This window comes from Lissotriton helveticus, chromosome 3_1, assembly GCF_964261635.1.
Source record: "Lissotriton helveticus chromosome 3_1, aLisHel1.1, whole genome shotgun sequence".
NCBI classification, from domain to species: domain Eukaryota; kingdom Metazoa; phylum Chordata; class Amphibia; order Caudata; family Salamandridae; genus Lissotriton; species Lissotriton helveticus.
The window spans coordinates 1,779,212,394-1,779,234,235 of NC_136061.1; the positions used below are offsets into that span (position 1 = coordinate 1,779,212,394).

Consider the following 21,842-nt stretch of genomic DNA (forward strand, 5'->3'; position numbering starts at 1 on the left):
GATAGGCGGTTGAACCTTCAGTCTGGTGGAAAGGGTACTTTGTACACCCTCTCTGCCAAACTCGTAATAAGCCCCACAGATAGTAATACCAATGTTATCAATACTACTGCTAATACTACTAGTACTGCTACTACCACTACTACTGAAGAAACAGATATTAGAATCATTCAATTTAATTATTACAGAACATTTTAGGTATTTGATTTCAATATGGTTTAAAGCACACCTGACCGAATGCCAAGGGAACTGAATATTCACTAAGTTTTCCAATATTCACTAAGTTTTGCAACCAGGGTAAAAACAAAAAGACTGACAAACATTCCAATCATCAACTGAGCAGCACATCGTCATTTTACCATTAAAATCATGTTGTGGCGGTCTTTAGGTCGTCGATAATGTTCTTGAAGGAGATAGAAGTGAGGGAAAAAAGGACACGTGGTGCATCACATAACTCTAGCTCTGGAAGAATGAGGTCACATCACATGGCCAATATCAGATTCATTTTACTTGTGTGCCAGGTGAGGTGCTAAGTCTGCACCCAAAGAACATTGTAAGCTGCAGTTCATTTGTTTTAGGCGCCATCAGCATGTGTGATGTATGAAACATTGTGATACTCTGACTCTGTTGATTTCCATAAAGATAGCTTAATGATTTCAGTGCTTGTTGCGAAAATCTGTTTGTAACCCGGAGATCATAGGTTCTGGTCACTACATGGTGATTCAGCCTGCCAATCTTCCAAGATTGATAAAATGAGTAGGGTGATAACACTTCCTATTTACAGTTCTACACTGGCTTTCCTGTAGAACAGCTGGCACCTTTCTAAGCCTGCATTTTGGATCCTTTTGTGTTGCTTAGATCAATAAACAGAACAAAACAAATAACAGAAGGATCTTTTCTTAAAAACAATTAATAAAAATAAATTATTATAGAGCACTGATGCATATGTCTATGTGTGTGAAGGTTTTTTCACAGGAATGCCATAAGAAGCTCCTGGAAACATCAGATCCCCATTATTGTAACTGGATGTGCTATGTGCGGCGGGTGCATTCCTGTCAGCTGCACAACCTGACTGCTGTTCAGACCGATGGGGCCATCTTCTTCCACACCCACAGACCTATCCTGGCTGGCACCAAACTCCTAGTTTGGGACAGTCGAGCCGACACAGCGCAGTCCAAGGATCAGTCTGTTTCACCAGGTGAGACTCCTTTACTTCTGAACTAATGTCTACTATTAATATGGATTCAACACCTGTTGGTAGTGAATGACTAACTCTTATTACAGACTGGGTCATATCTTATTATAGACTGAACCTCACAGTTGCAAATTACTGAAGACATTGTTATAAACTGTACTACTATTACAACAAGCTAGCCACGTTATTACTAGCTGCTTACAAGGGCTAACATCTTATTACAAACTGAACACCTATTACATACTGAACATTTCTTTTAAGGCCAAATCTGTTACCGCAAAAGACTAAAGACATCGTAATACAAACTGGGCATTTCTTATTAGAACACAAGAATGTTGGGCGCTCCATTGAAAACAATGGAGTGCTCCGGGTTTCTAAAGGCCGGCAGAAGCCCCGAACTCCAACATTCCAATGTTGTTCTTCACAGCTCTTGCTGTGAACAAAGGCCTCACGGAGCCTAAGTGTATTTTAGTCCCATCGGACTCTGTGAGGCCTTTGTTTTTTTGGTAGAACTTTCTGCCCTCTAGGGGCAAAAGTTCTATTAGCCTTATAGCCCGCCGTAGTTAGGATATACTGATATTAAAGTCCCTCTCCCTTATTAAAGGCCCGAGACGAACGCTGGAGTGGGCCTTTAATGGCCTGTATAGCCCGCGACGGCGGGCTATAAGGCTGTATTATAGAACACACCAATACAAACTGAACTTTGGTTATTACTGAGTAAACTCTGATATTATTATAATTTGTAGACATGTTATTTATTACATGCTGAAAATATATTGCTAAAAACCAACTTTTATTGCAAACTGCACACTTCTTTCTACAGACTGGACATAACTCCTTTTTTTTTTTTTATTAGTCCTCATTCTGCCAACTCTCTTGTTTGGACTTCTCTTTTCTCTCTATACCAAAATGTGACGGCCCTCGGGGAAAGAGAGAGAGCGGGATATTCCCCACAAAGATAATGCTGTTTTGTACTTCCATCTTCGTTCACATGTGGGGACCCTCGGAAAGAAAAGATATTGGAGAGTCCAGGACCAACAGCATATTTGGCTTAATCATAGGACTCGCTTGTCGTCTGCCTCCACTCCTCTAGTGCAGACCAGATCTTAACTCTGCTAATTGGATCACAAGCGGTGTCTGATTCGCTCATGTAAATAATATTCTTTAAACCCTCGACAAAGGTAGGGGGGTTCTGATTTCCAGAGCCTACATATCTCCTGTCTCACCAATAATATGACGTAGAATATAAGTTTTGAGCTAGGTGCATTCAGCTGGTATCCATGTGGAAGTCCAAAAAATTTCAAACAGGGGTTTACTTTAATTGGCTTCCTAAGTATTTCCTCCAAGAAATTGCACACCCCTATCCCAAAAAGTTTGAATTTTGGACATTCTAAAAACATATGCATGTCATATGCTGCGGAATATTTGCACCTTGGGCACTTATACGTGTTGCCTGTAACCTTTGATAACTTCTGGGGAGACCAATAGACTCTGTAGATAGTACACAGATGATTCCTCTTAAGCGATGCAGGTTTTACCTCTGTCTGCAACATACCAAAGGAGTCGAACCAGAATTTCTTATTATCTTCATCACTGTATTGTCCACCCCATAAGCTATTAAATTCAGGTTCTATATTGTCCTCGGCTTGCAAGAGGGCCCAATACCAAACCGATATTTCATTCTTCCATTTATCTGTTCTTGTCACTTGGTCCAATTTTGGATTCTCCTGCTCCTGGGGCCAGTTTTGTGTGGCCCATCAAGAGCAAAGCTGATAATATTTAAACCTGGTAAGACTACCTCTGGTAGGATTGTTGAGCACTTCCCAGCTTACTAAAGTTGAATCCTTTTTGAGATCTGCCCAGTAATATATGCCTCCTACTTTCAAAGGCTGACTCAGTTGATCTTTCAGGCATTCAGGAGTGCCTGGAGATTCCCAAATCGGGGCTCGCAATGAGTAGTATGGGATCTTTAGTCTCTTTCTTATGTAGACCCAGGTTTCTAACGCAGCTCTTAAAATCTTCAGCCTTACCTTTTTTTTAAACTTTGGATCGCCGTATTTATAAAGAAAATGTTACTGACCTTGCTAGATATCTCCTAACATGGCTTCAAATAATAGTCCCAATGATGATATTAGCCAACATGCGAAATGTTTTAAAATGGAAAGCATAACAATGAGTGAATAAATCTAGTAAAGTCCATCCTCCCGCATCAAGCCTTCTTCTAAGCTTTTTCCATGCTATTCTTGGGCCCTTCGAGGACCAGATAAAGCTGCCAATTTTTCCGTGTAGCTTAGCCATATCTTATTTTCTGAATGATAGGGAAATAGAGTTGTAGAGAAAGGTAATTTTAGGAAGAATAATCATTTTTACAAGGTTAACCTCCCATAGATGTTTAATGGTAGGTTCGTACATCGTGACATTAAACTCATTATCTCCTTACTGGCTTTCTTCCAGTTCACTTAAGGAATGTCCTCTAATTTCTGAGATAGCTGTACACCCAAGTACCTCATTTGATTTTAAGCTCCCTGAATCTTCGTCTTCTGATTCCACTCCATTATTTCTGTCTTTTCCGTATTGACCTTATAACCTGATATTTTACCAAAACTCTCCGCCAACTCCATTAGTCTAGGAATTGCTTGTTGGGGGTTTGTGGTGTAAAGAATTAGGTAGTCTGCTTATAGAGCTAATTTTACTTAGAAGTCTCCAGATCTAAAAGGGAAATTGAGATGTCCACTCTCATCAAATTGTCGAAGGGCTTAATATACAGGTCAAACAAAAGCAGGGACTGGGGGCAGCCCTGCCTCGTACCTCTTGTAATGCCAAACCAATCTGTTAATTCCCAATTAACTAATACCTTTGCCCTGGGGCTCAGGTATAAATTCTTCACTGCCTTAACCATGTTTCTCGGGAAACCAAAACTATTTAACGTCTCCCACAAATATGCCCAATTCACTTGATTGAAGGCTTTGGCAGCATCTATTGTGACTATAGTTAATGGATCCTCTCTGGTTTCTGCCATATCTATAGCCCCCATTATTTGAAAAGTTAATCCATTAAACTATCTCCCTGTTATAAAGCCCCTCTGGTCGGAATGGACTATCCCCTTTATTACCTTAGCTACCCTTGATGCCACTATACCTGAAAAAATCTTATAGTCTATATTTAATAAAGATATAGGTCTATAAGAATTTATCCTCGGCGGGTCTTTATTAGGTTTTAAAATTAGCGTGACCGTAGCCTCTGCCCATGAGCTAGGTGCATTTTCTCCAATTATATAACATAGTTTTTAACCAGTTGGATGCTCATGACGAGCTCAGCTCGTCATGAGGCACAATTGAGCTGCACTCATGACGAGCTGAGCTTGTCATGACGGTTGGAACGTTCACACACAGGGATAATTTCCCCGCTGTGCTGAACGTTCCAAACGGGTGTGGTTGTGACGAGCTGAGCTCGTCATGAGTGAAGCTCCACTGTGCCTCATGACGAGCTGAGCTCATCACAAGCACAGCGGTGCCGTGTGCGGGCCCCCTCCACCTGGCACAGCAGGGGGGAAACACCCCTCAGCGAAGGGGTTAAGACTCGTACCACCCTATCTATGATACACAAGTATATCTCCCTGTAATTTCCACTTTTAGAGCTTTCTTCTGTTCTACTGTTAATTGGGGAAATGTTAACTTTTTAAGCCAGTTCTCTATGTTCTCTCGACCTGGTGTTACATCTTCGGTATATAAATCGCTCATAAAGCTTCGGGCTTCTTCACGAATATCTGTGTCTGCCTGAAGTACTTCTCCAGACCCTCTTTTCTCGTTTCTGGCCCTATCCGCTTTAGTTTTCCACGCTAGCAAAGAGCTACACTTCTCCCCGTATGCAAAATGCTGAAGCTTGCTTGCTTTTCATCTGTCTAATAACTTTTTGTCTAGCTGCGCCTGAAACTTCGCCTGCCGCCTCTCCAATTCCTTTGCTAGCACTGATATATTACTTAGGTCTTCCATCAACGCTTTCTGCAGTTCCTCTTCTTTTTCCTTAATCTCTCAGATTTTTCTCTCTTCGTCTTGTATCATAACCTTCCTCTTTCCCCCCCATTATGGACCTAAGTATCCCTCTTAAATACACTTTAAAAGCTTCTCAAACTTTCTGATCTTTGGCTGATCCCAAGTTGAATTGAAAATACTCATCAATGTTTCCCCCAAATTACAGATCACTTCCACATCTAAAAAGATCGTCCTGTCTAGTGTCCACCTCCTCTGCCCCTCTCTTTGCTGTAACCTCAGAGTCATGGCCACTGCTAAGTGATCCGATAAGATTGCAGGGATATGATTCACTGTCTCCACGTCTATGTATAACTCCTGATCTATGAGGAAATAATCTATCCGTGAATGGTGTCTATACTTTTTGCTATAAAAAGTAAAATCTCTAACCTCCCCATCTTGCCACGCCAAATATCCAACAGATTGAATTCTCTAATCATGTTATTTAGACTCGCAAATGTTTTTGGGGGACTAATATGTTTTATTCGTGAGGTGTGGTCTAACTATTTATTTAAAATTACATTGAAATTGCCTCCCATAATAATCGTCGCTGTTGTCTCTAGTAAACAAGATTCAAGATTTCATAAGGCCTCCGGATTATCTTCATTCGGCCCATAGTATACTACGCACACTAGGCGTCTGCCCTGGATCATTATATTTGCCAACAACCATCTCCACGATTGATCCGTCTCGTAATTAATAACTCTAATTCCTGCATTAGATCTTATGATAAGTGCCACTCCCCTTGTACTTCCCCTTTGCTCCGAACATAGCACCTCCTGGACCCATCTTATTTTGCTATGGCTCTGTCTGCATTCTTGTTTTTCCATGTGGGTCTCTTGTAAAAGTATGATGTGCGCCTCACTATTCCTGAAAAATTCTGTTATCCGGGATATCTTTTTTCTATTTCTTAGCCCATTCACATTCCATGTTAATAGTAAAAAAAAATTCCACCCATCCATATTTAAAGCTTTTCCCCCCCCCTATAACACCTTAACTCCTTCAACTTAGAGCCCAGCTTAATGAAGAGGACTACATTTTTTCCCTCTTCTCCTCACACCCAGTGCTCCCCACACCCCTGGAAACCCCCTTTCTATTCCATAGGCGGTCCAATCCACCCTTCGTGACCCCCTCGTTCCCAAAGAGAAGAATTAAACAACGTCAGGAGAATCAGCCTATTGCTACATAATCACTATCTAGTATACCTCTATCTCTGCTGACGTTACCCCATATATTGAAGGGGACTCAACCCTCCATCGGTGCTAGAAAAATATCCACTTTCTCTTGGTTGCTGATGTTGTGCATTTTGTTTTGCCACATTATTCTTAACATGGCCAGAAACTTCATTTGTACCTGAGCGCCCTTGCTTCTCAGTTCGTTCATTCTAACCACCAGCTCCCATTGCCTCTAGGTCGTTCTTTTTCAAAGGTCAGACCTTATTTGGTAACTAAAATTATCATGAGTTAGAGATCCCTCTTTTTAAGCGCGGCCCAGGACTACCTCCTTCACTGAATAAGTAAGGAAATTTATCAGGATTTTCCTCTGTGCCTTCCTAGCTGGGTTTTACTTAAAAGAGTCCCTGTGGACCCTCTGTATCTCCTCCTCAAGCCCAATGTCTAATCTGTCCTTCAAAATACCTTCTCTCAGCATTTTGTACACAAAGCCTTAATATCCACTCCCTCTTAACCTTCTGGTACTTTGAGCATTCTCATGTTATTACATCTGGCCTGCATTTCCAGTCTCTCCATATCTTCTTGTAGAGCCCTATTCTGTGCTCTTAACTTTTCTAAGTCTTTGGTGTTCTCTAGCACAGCTTCTGACAGGACCTTCACCTCACTCTTCAGCACCCCCGTTCGCTGTGCTTCATCATCCAATTTTCCTTCCAAAATGTCACACTTATCTCGTATCCCTCTCTGGTTAGTCTCTGAAATATCGAATTTTGTTAAGATGTCCTGCCTCAAACTTAGAAACAGCCGTTCAACATGACTCTTCTCCTCTTCCACTCCTTGCGTTTTCCCGTATTCATTACCTTTGGGGTACTGCCACTACCCGAAGGTAGACTCAAACTGGAAGTGGGAGATATGGGGGAAAGGCTAACATTTCTTTTCTCCCCCCGGCTTTCACACTGGCCCTCTCCATCTTGTATTCCTGCTAAAGGGGAAAACCTATTTTCCAGCAGTAGAGGAACCAAGTTTGACTGGGTGATCTTGTTCCCCCCACCCTTAGGTCCCGCAACATGCTCCATTATTTTAAATTAAGAGCTAAGGGATGTTTTTTTTTATCAGTACTCGCTCTGCCTTAGCACCACACTGCTTTAGTTTCCCTCCAGATTTGATCACTTTTCTCTTCAGAGAGACCGGTATCACTTCCCGCACCACCTGTTGTTTAATGGCACTAATTCTGCCTCCTCTGCCTTTTGCCTCTGGGTGAGACCTTAGCTGGTATCTATTCTTGGTTTGGGTGGGCTGCACCTCTTTACTAATACAGGTGTTAATTGTGGTGCTGCCCTCCCCTGCACAAATTGCCAACAACCTTCTCTGTGGGTTAACAGTGCCTTCTTTGACAATAGTATTCGCTATATTGGGACTCTCTTCCTTTTCTCTCCTCTCTTCATCGAGCTGAGATGCCTTGGGGGTAGAGTCCCTTTCCATCGACAGAGGAAAAGAAAAAGTTCCTTTTAACTTCGTTTGTTGGTTTTGCTGACTCGTGCACCTTACCCCTTTCTCGGATCACGAATTCAAGCAACTTCTTGTGCCTGCTCCCCATACCACACACGACGTCCCTTCTCCGACTCCTCTGGTTTCCATGGAAGTCTTGTTCTGCCGCTGACTCCCCTCACCCGAAATCCAACCAGCGATGCAGCCGCTCGCGCTCTCTTCCAAAGGTCCGCTGCTCGCTTCCAGACCTCGGGCTGTTTCTCGATGCCTCGACCCATGGGTTTTCCGACTTCGGTGAGATTTTTATTTTTTGCTTCTTGGGGCCTGTCTCATAATGCCCCTTCACTTTACCTTTCTTTTACCGGCTGAATCTCCGCAATAGTACGGTTTAGTTCAGCCTCTCCTAGTTCAGGTAGCTCACGCGACCTGCATCAGCCTGCCACCATGTTTCCCGCTTACCATTTTCTATTACAATTGTTACATCAGTTATTACACGTTGAACTTCACAGTTCATACATTAGTACAGATTGAACTCTATTACAGAATGAACTCCATTCCTATCACACACTATTTGGCTGTTATTGCAGAGTGAAGTTCACTGTTATTACAAACTGTACACTGTTTATTACAAACTGAACTTCTCTGTTATTACAAACAGCACACCTGTTACTACAGATTGAACTCTACTCTTTCTACAACTTGTACTCCTGTTACTACAGACTAAACTTCACTGTTACTAGAAATTGTGCATCTGTTACGATAGACTGATATTTCAAATGGTATTATTGTTATTACAGGACAGAGTACTTTGGAATTACACACTAAGGGAATTATTTACAAGCCCCTTGTGTCGCCCGTACATCACTTTTTCCCATATTCAAAGAGATGCACCAGCAATGTAAGGGGCTTGTAATTATTGTTGTTACAAATTCAACTTCACAGTTATTAAAAAAACTGTACACATTTATTACACACTGAACTTCACTATATACCTCTCACTATCGGTTAAACTCTACTACTTCTACAAACTTTATATCTTGTCCATTGTAATGACAAACTATACACCTGTTATTACAGACTGAATTGATCATATGTTACTATTTCATCCTCAGATACATCAGGGTTCTATTACATCTATAACTATGTTATCTACCAATACATCATTGTAATGTGTTCCCTATGTAATGTACAACAACTACGTTCCCTTTAGTCTCATTTTTTCGCATTGTTCTGACTGACATGTTATTTTAAATATCCGCCAACCCAGAGGTTTAAAACCACTATTCAGGAAACCCCCCTAAATCTCCTCTTGACCTTTTCAGTGACAAAATATATACTTCATTAGCTTTCAATCTGAAAATGTGCGACTACACTATTTGTGGGCAGTCAGACCAAAATCTCTAAAAATAAGGACACACTAAACAAATTGTATTTGCATCCGTCACTTCAGTTAATATATCGGGCCTATCTGACAGTGTTATTTTAAAACTGTATTTAAATCAAATGCAAACAAAAACCTTCCTTCAGCGAACCATACATGTCCTTTCCAGCTCAGTCTCACTGTTTCAAGTGCTGCTGTATAGATGAAAGAAAGATGGGATGCTTTGAAATTGAAGGTGCTAAATACTTCTATAGTGAAACTGTAAAACCATATCACCACTAAATTATTTAGAATTTAGTACTATGCTTCAGCACAGGGTTCTCCAAAGTCGTTCCTGGAGGGCCATATCCATGCCAGATTTTTAGCCTATCCCCATTTAGATAAATGCATTCATCTTAAAAAAATATGGCATTGATCTGGTCCTCCAGGACCGACTTTGGAGAACCCTGCCCTGTCATAATGTATATGTAGTTATCATTATTGAAATGCCATTAATTGAATGCAGTATTTATCTTAATGATGCAAAGAGACACAAAGTAGAAGCTGGCAGTAAGCGGACAATGTAGATCTAAAGATGTAGATCTAAAGAGTGTGAAAAGGTATTGGCTATTATGTAGTTGTGCAGTGAGGCAAAAAGGGTGAGGTTGTGGGGGTGTACATATGAACATGACTGTGATTACAAACTGTACACCTATAGCTAAAGGCTGGACTCCACTGGTATTTCAAACTGTACACTTGTTAATACAGACCATAGTCCATATTAACTTAAAGCTATACACCTGTTACAGATTGAACTTAAGTCTTATTACAAACTATACACCTGTTATTACAGAACCTATTCCCCTGTTACTCCAAACTAAACACCTGTTATTACAGTCTTGGTTACGCTGTTATTGCAAACAGTATACTTGTAATTTCTGACTGATGTCCTTTGTAATTATATTACAGAGTGAAAATCTACACTCATTATTACAGACTGATGTTTCACACCCAGATTCCTTTTCTTGAGGCTGATAGGATATCCATATTTGCAGTAGAGTACTGCTGTTCAGCATAAAACCAAAAGCGATTTGAAAGCCCAGGTACTTGGCTAGTAACATCTGTGCTCCTGTGGTTGTACACCGTCCCTGAAGCTTAAACATGCTTCCCCATTCCCCAGCCCCTTTCCTCAGCTTGAGATACTCAGACATGAACACACCTCTTACACAGGTAATGCCCGAATTTCGGTGTCTTTTAATGGACTGAGGGGCTTATTATCAAGCAGGGCATTAAAATTATCGCTGTTTTAGTGGTAGAAAACAGCAGCTACGATAATGGGCTTGATAATATACCCTGGAGAATTCCAATAGAAGCCCATGTTCACACCAGAACATGGGTTTCTATTGGAATTCACAATGCCATATTATCAAGCCCATTATCGCCGCTTTAGCGGACGTTTTCTGCCGCTAAAATGTCGATAATTTTTAACGCCCTGCTTGATAATATGCCCCTGAGTTTTACCCAGTTTGTAGACTTCATCTTGTTCCTAGACTGCTATTTATACCAGATGTCAATGGATTAACAATATACATGTCTTGTAGATTTGCGGTTCTAAGATGTGGATCCTCACCACTTGAGGTTTCAGTAGTTGGAACCACATCTTCCCATGCATACCAGCACACACTATGATTTTGCTTCACTTGCATCAGTGGTGAACATTTCAGTGGTTGTCCACAGAAGGAGTTCCAGGCTTCTTCACATTGAGGCAAAATGTCAATGGAACTATTTGTACAACGACCCCTGCTGCTGGTGGCCATTTCTTCAAAAACAAGTCATTAGTAGCAGGGTGGAGTTTTCAAAGTATAATTGCAGACCACATTTGTAAACCGTCTAACACAGTGGTTCCCAAAGTGTGCGCCGGGGCGCCGTGATGAGAAGCCAGGGGCGCCGCGGCGCAGGATGTGGGTAGTGGAAACTGCAGCCTCAGAAATGTTCCATCCCTTCCCCTGTGAGGTGTTGCGTATCGTGCACCCCGAGCGTCTTGGCCTATTATCACCGGGCAGGGGGCCTTAAGGAGCGCACAAAACAAAGGAATCTCCTGCTGAAAGTAGAAGCGCTCTCGATGGCCTGCTAATTAGTAAGTGTGATCTTTTCCTCCTGAAGGTGCGACTCCCCTGCCCCACCATGCCATTCTCTGAAGAAAATAAAGTGACAAACTGTTTTTGAGACAGCAATAGCAGACAAGATCTAAACACTTTGCAAGCATTTTCGTGCGGGTACTACCATTTTTATAATAAAAGCATAAGCTTTTACTTGATGCTTGTATTTAAAAGATGTTGCTACTACAAAAGCCTCAGCCGTTCCAAGAAAATAGTGTCATGTTCAACCTTTAATTAGGGAGGTAGAGAAATGCAGAGCTGGAAAAAAAGAGGACGGTTGAAAGTTACTGCCATAAAATAATCTGCATCTCGGACATGCTGTTCTCCACTTCTATGATGCACATTTCCCTACTTATATTTTTACGGTAAATTAAATAAACCAACTTTGTTGAAAATGTTTCGATATTACATTCTTCCCTGTGTGCAAATTTGAAAGCTGCTTCCCTTTCTTTTTCACATGTGTGATTTCTCCAAAATTGCTCTTAATAATACAATTCCTGTATGGCAGTGGCAGGCGTACAGCAGAGATTAACAAGCAATTTGTGAAAACAAATCACATAAAACAAATTCTGAAAAGACAATTAGCAATACCATGATTGGTGAACGGGAGCAGAAGTAAATCTAAGCTGTAGTTAAAAAAAGACCCCCTAAGGAAAATGTAGTCAGATTATGTGTACCACTAAATTGGGTAATAAGCATTTGTAATAAAGCACCAACAAACACTTGGATAAAAGGGTAATTCACAAATACATGTATGATTCCCTATCTGGTACAACTGAGCAGTGTGCATGTTGAGGGGAAGATGAGCAGTATACCAGTTTGAGTGTAGGGTGAGGGATGCAACTTTGTGAATTTACAGTGAGAGCTGGGTTAGTAATGGGCATAGTACATGCTGGAAGGAGTGAGAGTCATCAGAAGTGCATGGTGAAGTGATTGGATAAGTGCAAGGTGAATTGTGTGAATGTAGGGTCAGCAGTGTGCCTGTGTGAGAATGAGGAAGTGTTCATTCTGTGCAGGGCGAGCAACGCGTATTTTGAGTGCAGGTTGAATAGTGTGTATTGTGAGTGCAGTGTTTGGGTGTGGCTTTATGACTATACAATGAGTTGTTTGCTTAAATGAGTGCAGTGTGAGTAATGCGAGGGCAGAGTGAGTGATGTGCATAGGGAGATCAAGGTGAAAGTATTGCTTGCAGAGTGTAGACTGCGTGGTTTGTCTGTGTGAATGTATTGTGACTCGTGTCTGTGTAAGCGTGAAATAAGCAGTATGTCAGTGTGTGTACAGTGAATAATGTGCTTGAATGCAGAATTTATGTGCATTTATGAGTTTATCTGATTATGGGGGAAAGCAAAGTGCCTGAATGTAGGGTGAGCAATGTGTGTGTGAGTGCAGGGTAAGCAATGAGTCTTCATAAGGCTAGGATGAGGAGTGTGCTGTGTGAGTGCAGGGTGAGTATGTGCCTGTGGGTACGTTTTTAGCTGTATTGTGAGTGCAGGATGAGGGGTATACTTGTATTAAGTGCAGGGTGCAGACTTTGTCAATCCTTGTTAGACAATTTTGCTAATATCACTCAGTTGCGCATTCAAACAAGAAATGTGTGCACACAAACAGATCACTGCCACACAGAGGCAAAAATAATTAGAGGGAACACTGATTAGGTCTATATTTTAATATCAGAGAAGCTCAGGCATGGTGTGCAGATGTATTTAAAGTTCCGAAAGCTAACATATTTTGGAAAGTAAAACGAGTCACAGAAGGACGGAAGTGCTAAAACATAAAAGCAAATAGTCACTTATTCTTGTATAAAATGTGCAGAAATGATTTCCTGACTTTTCTCATATGTACCAGTGCATGGAAATCATGAAATGCTATTGTTGCAAAGGTGCTAAGAAGTGCCAGAAATCTCCCTACTAAAGCAAAAAAATTGCAGGTAGCCAATATCAGACAGGACCTGCCCATTAAAAAAGCTTCAATTAGAACATATGTTTGCTCTTACCTCAAAACATGATAAACATAGTGGAATGCCAGTTGATTGCCGGGACGTAGCCTTCAGTCCATCATTAGAGCAGTTGCCTTTGTATATATGGGATGATATAGACCAGTGGTTCCCAAAGTGTGTGCTGCGCCCGGTGACCCCTCCCCCTCACCCGCCCACCGGTAAAAAAAAATGGTGGGGAGCCACGGCCAACTGCCAATTAGGTCAAGGGAGCCACGGGTCAAAAAAGTTTGGGAACCACTGGTCTAACAGAACGACCCAGATGTTCTGCAGGCCTAACACCAGAGTCGCTGGTTTATAGGGGTCCCCAACGCCTACCCAAGAAGCCAGATGGCCTAATGAGGCAGCATAGCTTATTTTAATCTTTTGAATTTAAGTAGCATGAACGAGAGCCAAAAGGCTGTCTGATTTCTTTACATAAGAACAGTTACTACCGCATGTGACCAGTTTACAAAAGAACAAGTACATAGATATTGTTGCATAAAAACAATGTACTAAGTTACATCCTTTTAACAAACATTAAAGACGTTGCCATATAAAGATGTTTCAGTACATTACATTTTGCTAAGATTAGGCTTCATTTGCAAGATACGATAGGAAAACTCCTCTTCAGTAAAAGCAGGTTGCATGTAAGTGTCCATGAGATCTGTAGCAGATTGTAAAGCTATTGAACTGCCCCCAAGATGGCCATAAACATGCTCCATGAGGTTGATTGTAGCAACAGAAATCATGGCGCTCATTGGTGAAATAGCTCTGTCTACGGAAAGGGGCACTTGAGCAAAAAATAGCTGTCATGTCTTCCCTGACTGGCCGATCAGCCCCTGAGATGCAGAGTCTTTGGGGTCAAAGAATGCTTTCTGTGGTGGTCATTGCACCTCATTAGGCAGAGTGACGGCGCCTCTGGCCCACTTATGGAGGCTCTTCACTCTTGCAGTTGGCAGGAGCAAGACATTGGGATCACTCACACGTTATTGTGGTAAACAATATTGTTGAAAAAAATATTGTGTCAAAAATATAATTTAGTACAATATTGTGCTCCTATACTTATAATGGTAAGTTCAAAAATATCGGGGAAAAATATAATTGACACTAATATCGTCCAAAATAAAGTAAAATATAATTTTTTAAATATAATTTAAAGTAATAAATATGTTAATATACAAGTTTAATATAAAGTAAATTAAAAATGTTCCACTAATACTTAATACTATAAATAACTATATTTATTTAAACACACAAATACATATATATGTATGTTTGTATATATCTATATCCGTGTATATAGAATGAAACATAATTAATACAAATATTTATTCTACATTATAATAATTCTGTAATAGTTTACATTTATTAATCTGAAAATATATATGCATATATATTTGCAGTTGTAAGAAAGAAATATTACTACAATGTTAAATAAATAGTTTTAATAGTTACATTTTATATATATATATATATACATATATATATATATAACATACACAATAAAATTTATATAACAAAATTAAAAAGCACATATACAAAAATACTATAAACATTTAAATTAAAACAAACCAATATAAAATATGTACAAAAACTAATTAATGCTATAAAACATATTTAACCAATATTATGAAAACTATTGAGAGAGAGATTATGAAAACTATTGAGAGAGAGAGAGAGAGAGAGAGAGATAACAATGTTTATTTAGACCATAGTCTTGAAAACTATTGGATTCTAAGAATTTAAATATACTTTTCCCACTTTAATATGTGCAGCATTAGGGTAAGCGTTGGACTTCAGATGAGTTAGATTTGCTATTCATACTTTCGTACTCCAGTCATTGCAATAATAGGGAACGTGTTGGTCTTCAGGGAAGTTAGGGAAAGTGTTGGACTGCGAAGAGATTAATTCTACTATAGAGTAGGTAAAATGCTTCACTTCAAACACATTACATATATGATGAGTAAACCTAGGAATTTTGAAAAAATATTAAACTCGTAATATAAAAAGTATTAACAGGAAATATATATATATAGCTCTGCAACCTGGGGGGTCCTGTCAACGTTGTGCAAGTGCCCTACCCCCTGCTATTTTCCCGGACTCTACCCGGAACGTCCCTAAGCTTTACTCACCCGGGAGCCACTGCTGCAACCTGGGAAACTGAGTCCCGAGATCGTCTGGACCAGCTGAACTGAGCTAATTTGAGCTTAGGGGCGGAGCTTACATTGCACCTACCAGAGTGCGGGTGGACTCATTTAAACTGCACATCGTGGGATTCCTTTTGAACTTTCACTGGCGCTGACGAAGGCCACACCGGCCGAAATGCATTCGCCTTAGTTACTAATAAACAGAGCTGTCTTCTCACCCCGGCTGTGGCTTCTGCTTCTTTCACTGGAGAGGAGGTTGTTGTTTCATATATATATATATATATATATATACATGCATATATATATATTAAACTTACACAATTTAATTAATTTACTTAATTACTAATCACTAATAAATGATCACTTAATAACTAATTGTTATTCAAGTATTAATGAATTAACTTCCCACCCCTAAAGAACTAGCAGTCCCCACCTAAAATATAACTAAAAAATAACTATTCAATAACTTACATATTTAAAACAAATGAAATAATTTAACAATTATCAATTAATTATTAATGAATTATTACTTAATTATCTTCCCACCTTACACCCCTACAAACTGAGCACTTCACAACTGAAATCAAATTAAAAGAAATAAGTATTCCACAATTTACATACTTAAAATTCAATCAAATAATTAATTTACAAATTATAATTAATAGCTAATTACTTACTTAACTTGCCTCCCTAAACCCTAAACACCTAGCAGGCTGCATCTAAAATTTAAGTAAAATAAATAAGTATTCCATAAATTAAATAATCAAAAATCTATTAAATAATACATTTACAATTCATAATTAATTGATCATTATTACTTAATTAACTTCCCACCCTATACCTCTTTCGATCTAACAGCCCGCAAATACCATACAACAAAAATAAATCAGAATTCCATAAACTACATAATAAATATCAAGCATATAATTAAATAATATGTATTAAATTATTCTTAATTAATTATTATCTGTTTAACTTCCCAACCTTCCCCCTTAAAACCCAACCACCCGCTACCTCACCATAAATTACTATTTCAAATTCATAACAAATTTGAAATCACTTAAAGTTACAAGCTTTGTTATACAATAATTCATAACATTCATATAAACAATAGTACCACATAAAAATATTATATATCCTACAAAAAACATTAAAACATTTCAAAACTATATTTTTAACCACTATATTAGTGAAAACAATAATTAAAACTTCAGTAATATTTACAGTGATATTACTTACCTGAAAAAATGATATACTTGCCAACGATATTTGTGCATCACAATATTTGCGTGTCATAATATTTAATTTTCTGGTATTTCTTTTCTCTCAATATTTTTAATTCGCTCTTTTGTCCAAACTCCTAACATTGTGTACCAAGCTAGTCTGCAAGACTCTGGCAGAAGGAGCAGGGTCAGGAAAGGACTTTGAGGTAGCACTATCAGTCAGAGACATGCGATAATGTTTTTCTATTTCAGAATGTGCTGTGCTCTTCAGTCCATCCCCATGGATCCCAGCCATTGCCAAACTCAGGGCAATTATTTCAAGCCTGCTTCCAATGGTCTGGCATTCAACTGGGAATGGCATTATGCAAGAACAATATTCCACCAAGGGCACAGGACCCCAGACCGAAGTAGATGTGAGTCGAATCCCAGTGGCCTAATCAAAGGCTAAGGTTGAGAGGTTCGGGAGTGGTACTGCCATCTGGGATCTCAATGAGCCAATTCCTACCCATCTACAATTTTGGAAGGAATTTGCTCCAAAGTGACAGAATATCGACAGTCAAAATATCGAGGTAAAAATATAGAATGCCAGAATATCGACTTCCTATCTACAAACAGGTAAGTACAAAAATATCGACTCCAAAATATCGATAGGAAAAAATATAGACAGTCAAAATATCGATTCTTTTAAATATCTTAAAAGTAATTTAAAAGTACTATAATAATAAATATAACTAATTTAAACATACTTAAAATACTTAAATAAACTTAAAATTAATATATAATTATTGCAACTTAAAAAAATATATTTAAAACATATATATATATATATATATATATATATATATATATATACACATATTATTAAAAAAACATATACAATATTTTTTCCGTAGGATAGCGAGGGGTTTAAATTTACTATTCCAACTCCAGTGAGTGCAACAGTAGGGAAAGCGTTGGAAAGCATAGGGGTAAAAATTACTATTCCAACTCCAGCGAGTGCAACAGTAGGGAAAGCATTGGATAGCGCAGGGGTAAAAATTACTATTCCCACTCCAGCGAGTGCAACAGTAGGGAAAGCGTTGGATAGCGTAGGGGTGAAAATTACTATTCCCAATCCAAAGAGTGCAACAGTAGGGAAAGCGTTGGATAGCGTAGGGGTAAAAATTACTATTCCAACTCCAGCGAGTGCAACAGTAGGGAAAGCGTTGGATAGCGTAGGGGTAAAAATTACTATTCCCACTCCAGAGAGTGCAACAGTAGGGAAAGCGTTGGATAGCGTAGGGGTAAAAATTACTATTCCCACTCCAAATAGTGCGACAGTAGGGAAAGCGTTGGATAGCGTAGGGGTGAAATTTACTATTCCAACTCCAGCGAGTGCAACAGTAGGGAAAGCGTTGGATAGCGCAGGGGTAAAAATTACTATTCCCATCCCAACGAGTGAAACAGTAGGGAAAGCGTTGGATAGCGTAGGAGTTACATTTACTATTCCCACTCCAAAGAGTGCAACAGTAGGGAAAGCGTTGGATAGCGTAGGGGTAAAAATTACTATTCCAACTCCAGCGAGTGCAACAGTAGAGAAATCATTGGATAGCATAGGGGTAAAAATTACTATTCCCACTCCTGCGAGTGCAACAGTAGGGAAAACGTTGGATAGCGTAGGGGTAAAAATTACTATTCCCACTCCAGAGAGTGCAACAGTAGGGAAAGCATTGGATGGCGTAGGGGTAAAAATTACTATTCCAACTCCAGCGATTGCAACAGTTGGGAAAGCGTTGGATAGCGTAAGGGTAAAAATTACTATTCCCACTCCAAAGAGTGCAACAGTAGGGAAAGCGTTGGATAGCGTAGGGGTAAAAATTACTATTCCCACTCCAGAGAGTGCAACAGTAGGGAAAGCATTGGATAGCTTAGGGGTTAAAATTACTATTCCAGGTCCAGCAAGTGCAACAGTAGGGAAAGCGTTGGATAGCGTAGGGGTAAAAATTACTATTCCCACTCCAGAGAGTGCAACAGTAGGGAAAGCGTTGGATGGCGTAGGGGTAAAAATTACTATTCCAACTCCAGCGAGTGTAACAGTAGGGAAAGTGTTGGATAGCGTAGGGGTAAAAATTACTATTCCCACTCCAAAGAGTGCAACAGTAGGGAAAGCGTTGGATAGCGTAGGGGTAAAAATTACTATTCCAACTCCAGCGAGTGCAACAGTAGGGAAAGCGTTGGATAGCGTAGGGGTAAAAATTACTATTCCCACTCCAGAGAGTGCAACAGTAGGGAAATCGTTGGATAGCGTAGGGGTAAAAATTACTATTCCCACTCCAGAGATTGCAACAGTAGAGAAAGCGTTGGATAGCGTAGGGGTAAAAATTACTATTCCCACTCCAAAGAGTGCAACAGTAGGGAAAGCGTTGGATAGCGTCGGAGTAAAAATTACTATTCCAACTCCAGCGAGTGCAACAGTAGGGAAAGCGTTGGATAGCGTAGGGGTAAAAATTACTATTCCCACTCCAGAGAGTGCAGCAGTAGAGAAAGCGTTGGATAGCGTAGGGGTAAAAATTACTATTCCCACTCCAGAGAGTGCAACAGTAGGGAAAGCGTTGGATAGCGTAGGGGTAAAAATTACTATTCCCACTCCAGAGAGTGTAACAGAAGGGAATGCGTTGGATAGCGTAGGGGTAAAATATTACTATTCCCACTCCAGAGAGTGCAACAGTAGGGAAAGCGTTGGATAGCGTAGGGGTAAAAATTACTATTCCCACTCCAGAGAGTGCAACAGTAGTGAAAGCGTTGGATAGCGTAGGGGTAAAAATTACTATTTCCACTCCAGAGAGTGCAACAGTAAGGAAACCGTTGGATAGCATAGGGGTAAATTTTAATATCCCCACTCTAGTGAATTTTTTTTATCTAAGTCACATAGTTATAAATTAATCAATTAATACATTTTAATTACCAATTAAGAATTAATTAATTACCATTTACAAATTATTTAACAATGTATTTAAAATAAATACCAATTAATTAATTATCATGTTTAATAAATTTTATTAAATTACTTCAACCCACTCTATTCCCCTATAAACCCACAACCCACTACTACAAATAAAATAATATTATTCACATAATTATTAATTAATCATCAACAATTCATTATTTACCAATTAAAAATTCATTGACAATTTATTCAAAATAAATACCAATCAATTAATTAATTAACATATTTAATTAATTAAAATTAAATTACTACCCACCCTATTCCACTATAAACCCACAACCCACTACAGAAAATAAAATATTATTATTCACATAATTGTCAATTAAACAATTAATTAAAATTAATTATCAATTAAGAATTAATTATTTATCAATTAAAAATTAATTAACAATTATTTCAAAATAAATACCAATTAATTAATTAACATATTTAATTAATTATAATTAAATTACTTCCCACCCTATTCCCCTATAAACCCACAACCCGCTACAGAAAATAAATTATGAAAATAAAAATATTTATCAATTAAGCAATTAAAATTAATTACCAATTATATTTTAATTAATCACCAATTGATAATAAATACCAATTAATTAATTAACATATTTAATTAATTATAATTAAATTACTTCCCACCTTATTCCCCTATAAACCCACAACCCGCTACAGAAAATAAATTACTAAAATTAAAATATTTATCAATTAATCAATTAAAATGTATTACCAATTATATTTTAATTAATTACCAATTAATAATTCATTAACAATTAATTCTAAATAAATAACAAAAAATAAAATGACATATTTAATTAATTATAAATTACTTCCCACCCTATTCCCCTATAAACCCACAACCCGCTACAGAATTATATTACACAAAAATATAATAATATTAACTTACCTAAAATTCGAAATTTTTGTTGTCTATATTATGTCTAGTCGATATTATGTCCATTCTATATTTTTGATTCGATATTATGTCCATTTTATTCGATATTAAAATTTTCAAGTCGATATTTTGGTAGTCTATATTATGTCTAGTCGATATTATGTCCATTCTATATTTTTTACTCGATATTATGTCTACTCGATAATAAAAACTCGATATTTTGACTCTATACCCACAAGAGCCTTTGGTTCTTAGTAAGCTCCAAAGTGTAGCACCATGACATGCCCCAAAGACACTTCCTACCCAAACACTGTGGTTTGTTTCAAAGTGCCTTCTGGTCCTAACACTGGGGCCTCGTTTGCTTAGTTTCCTTCAAGGCCTTATAATGGTATAATTCCTAACGTGCCATCACTGCATGACATATGGCTTGCCTTAAGGTGCCTTGACAGCCAAAGACTGGACATCCTTCAAGGTACTAAAAAAAACAATGTAAAGACATTGAGGCCATAGAATATAGATAGGAAGGAGAGTGCTTCTAATTGTAAGGCAGCAGTTTGGAATTTGAATTTTGTTCTTTCATTGTTGATTCAAAAGCTTTAAACCCCAGTACTTCTAGTGTTGTCGAAAAGGTGACATTAAAGAGCACCTTCTTACAGCAGCCATATCAGTAAGGAGAATAAATGAGCGTCAGTACCTCAGCTCTTCTGACAGAGTACATTGTTTTAAAGAATACAATGATTAATTATGATTCCCTTTGCTTTGTTTCAAATATCCTATCAGAATTTCAGATGAATTAGTATATATTTCTTAACTTCTTTCCCTTCCTTATTCCTAGGTCGAGAGTCCTCATGTTTTACATGGGTAGGGTTCTTTATCGGCCAGGCTCTTTGCCTGAGCAAGGCTTTTTGCCCGTGGTGGTCCCAAATTTGATACACCTTCCTCTTAGATCTACATTGCACACTAGAATATCTCCTATATCCCGGGAAGCTACAAGATTAAATGTATCCCTCCTCAGCGAGTATTTAATAAATCCAGTAGAGGGCCAAAGAAAGCTCAGGGTAACACATTGTTTGTTGCAGTCCTCTCGGTAGCCCCTAGGACTACTCCACATGCCTTCCATAAACATGTTTTGGAAGTAAATTATAGAAGTAATGTTTTGTCCTAATAAGCAATACCTAAAACATTTTCAGCGAAGTCAAAATGCTTATCTTGGCATTGCCTCTTCC

At 38.7% G+C, this 21,842-nt stretch overlaps 1 protein-coding gene across 4 annotated transcripts in view; it reads left to right on the forward strand.

Moving 5' to 3' along the window:
• Positions 1–21,842, forward strand: part of ZNF683 (zinc finger protein 683) — a 334,807-nt gene that overhangs the window by 282,601 nt on the left and 30,364 nt on the right. For all 4 annotated transcript variants that reach the window (XM_078682653.1, XM_078682651.1, XM_078682652.1 and 1 more), the window contains one exon: positions 961–1,195. In XM_078682653.1, the coding sequence (XP_078538779.1) occupies positions 961–1,195 (235 nt within the window). The remainder of the gene's footprint in view (positions 1–960; positions 1,196–21,842) is intronic.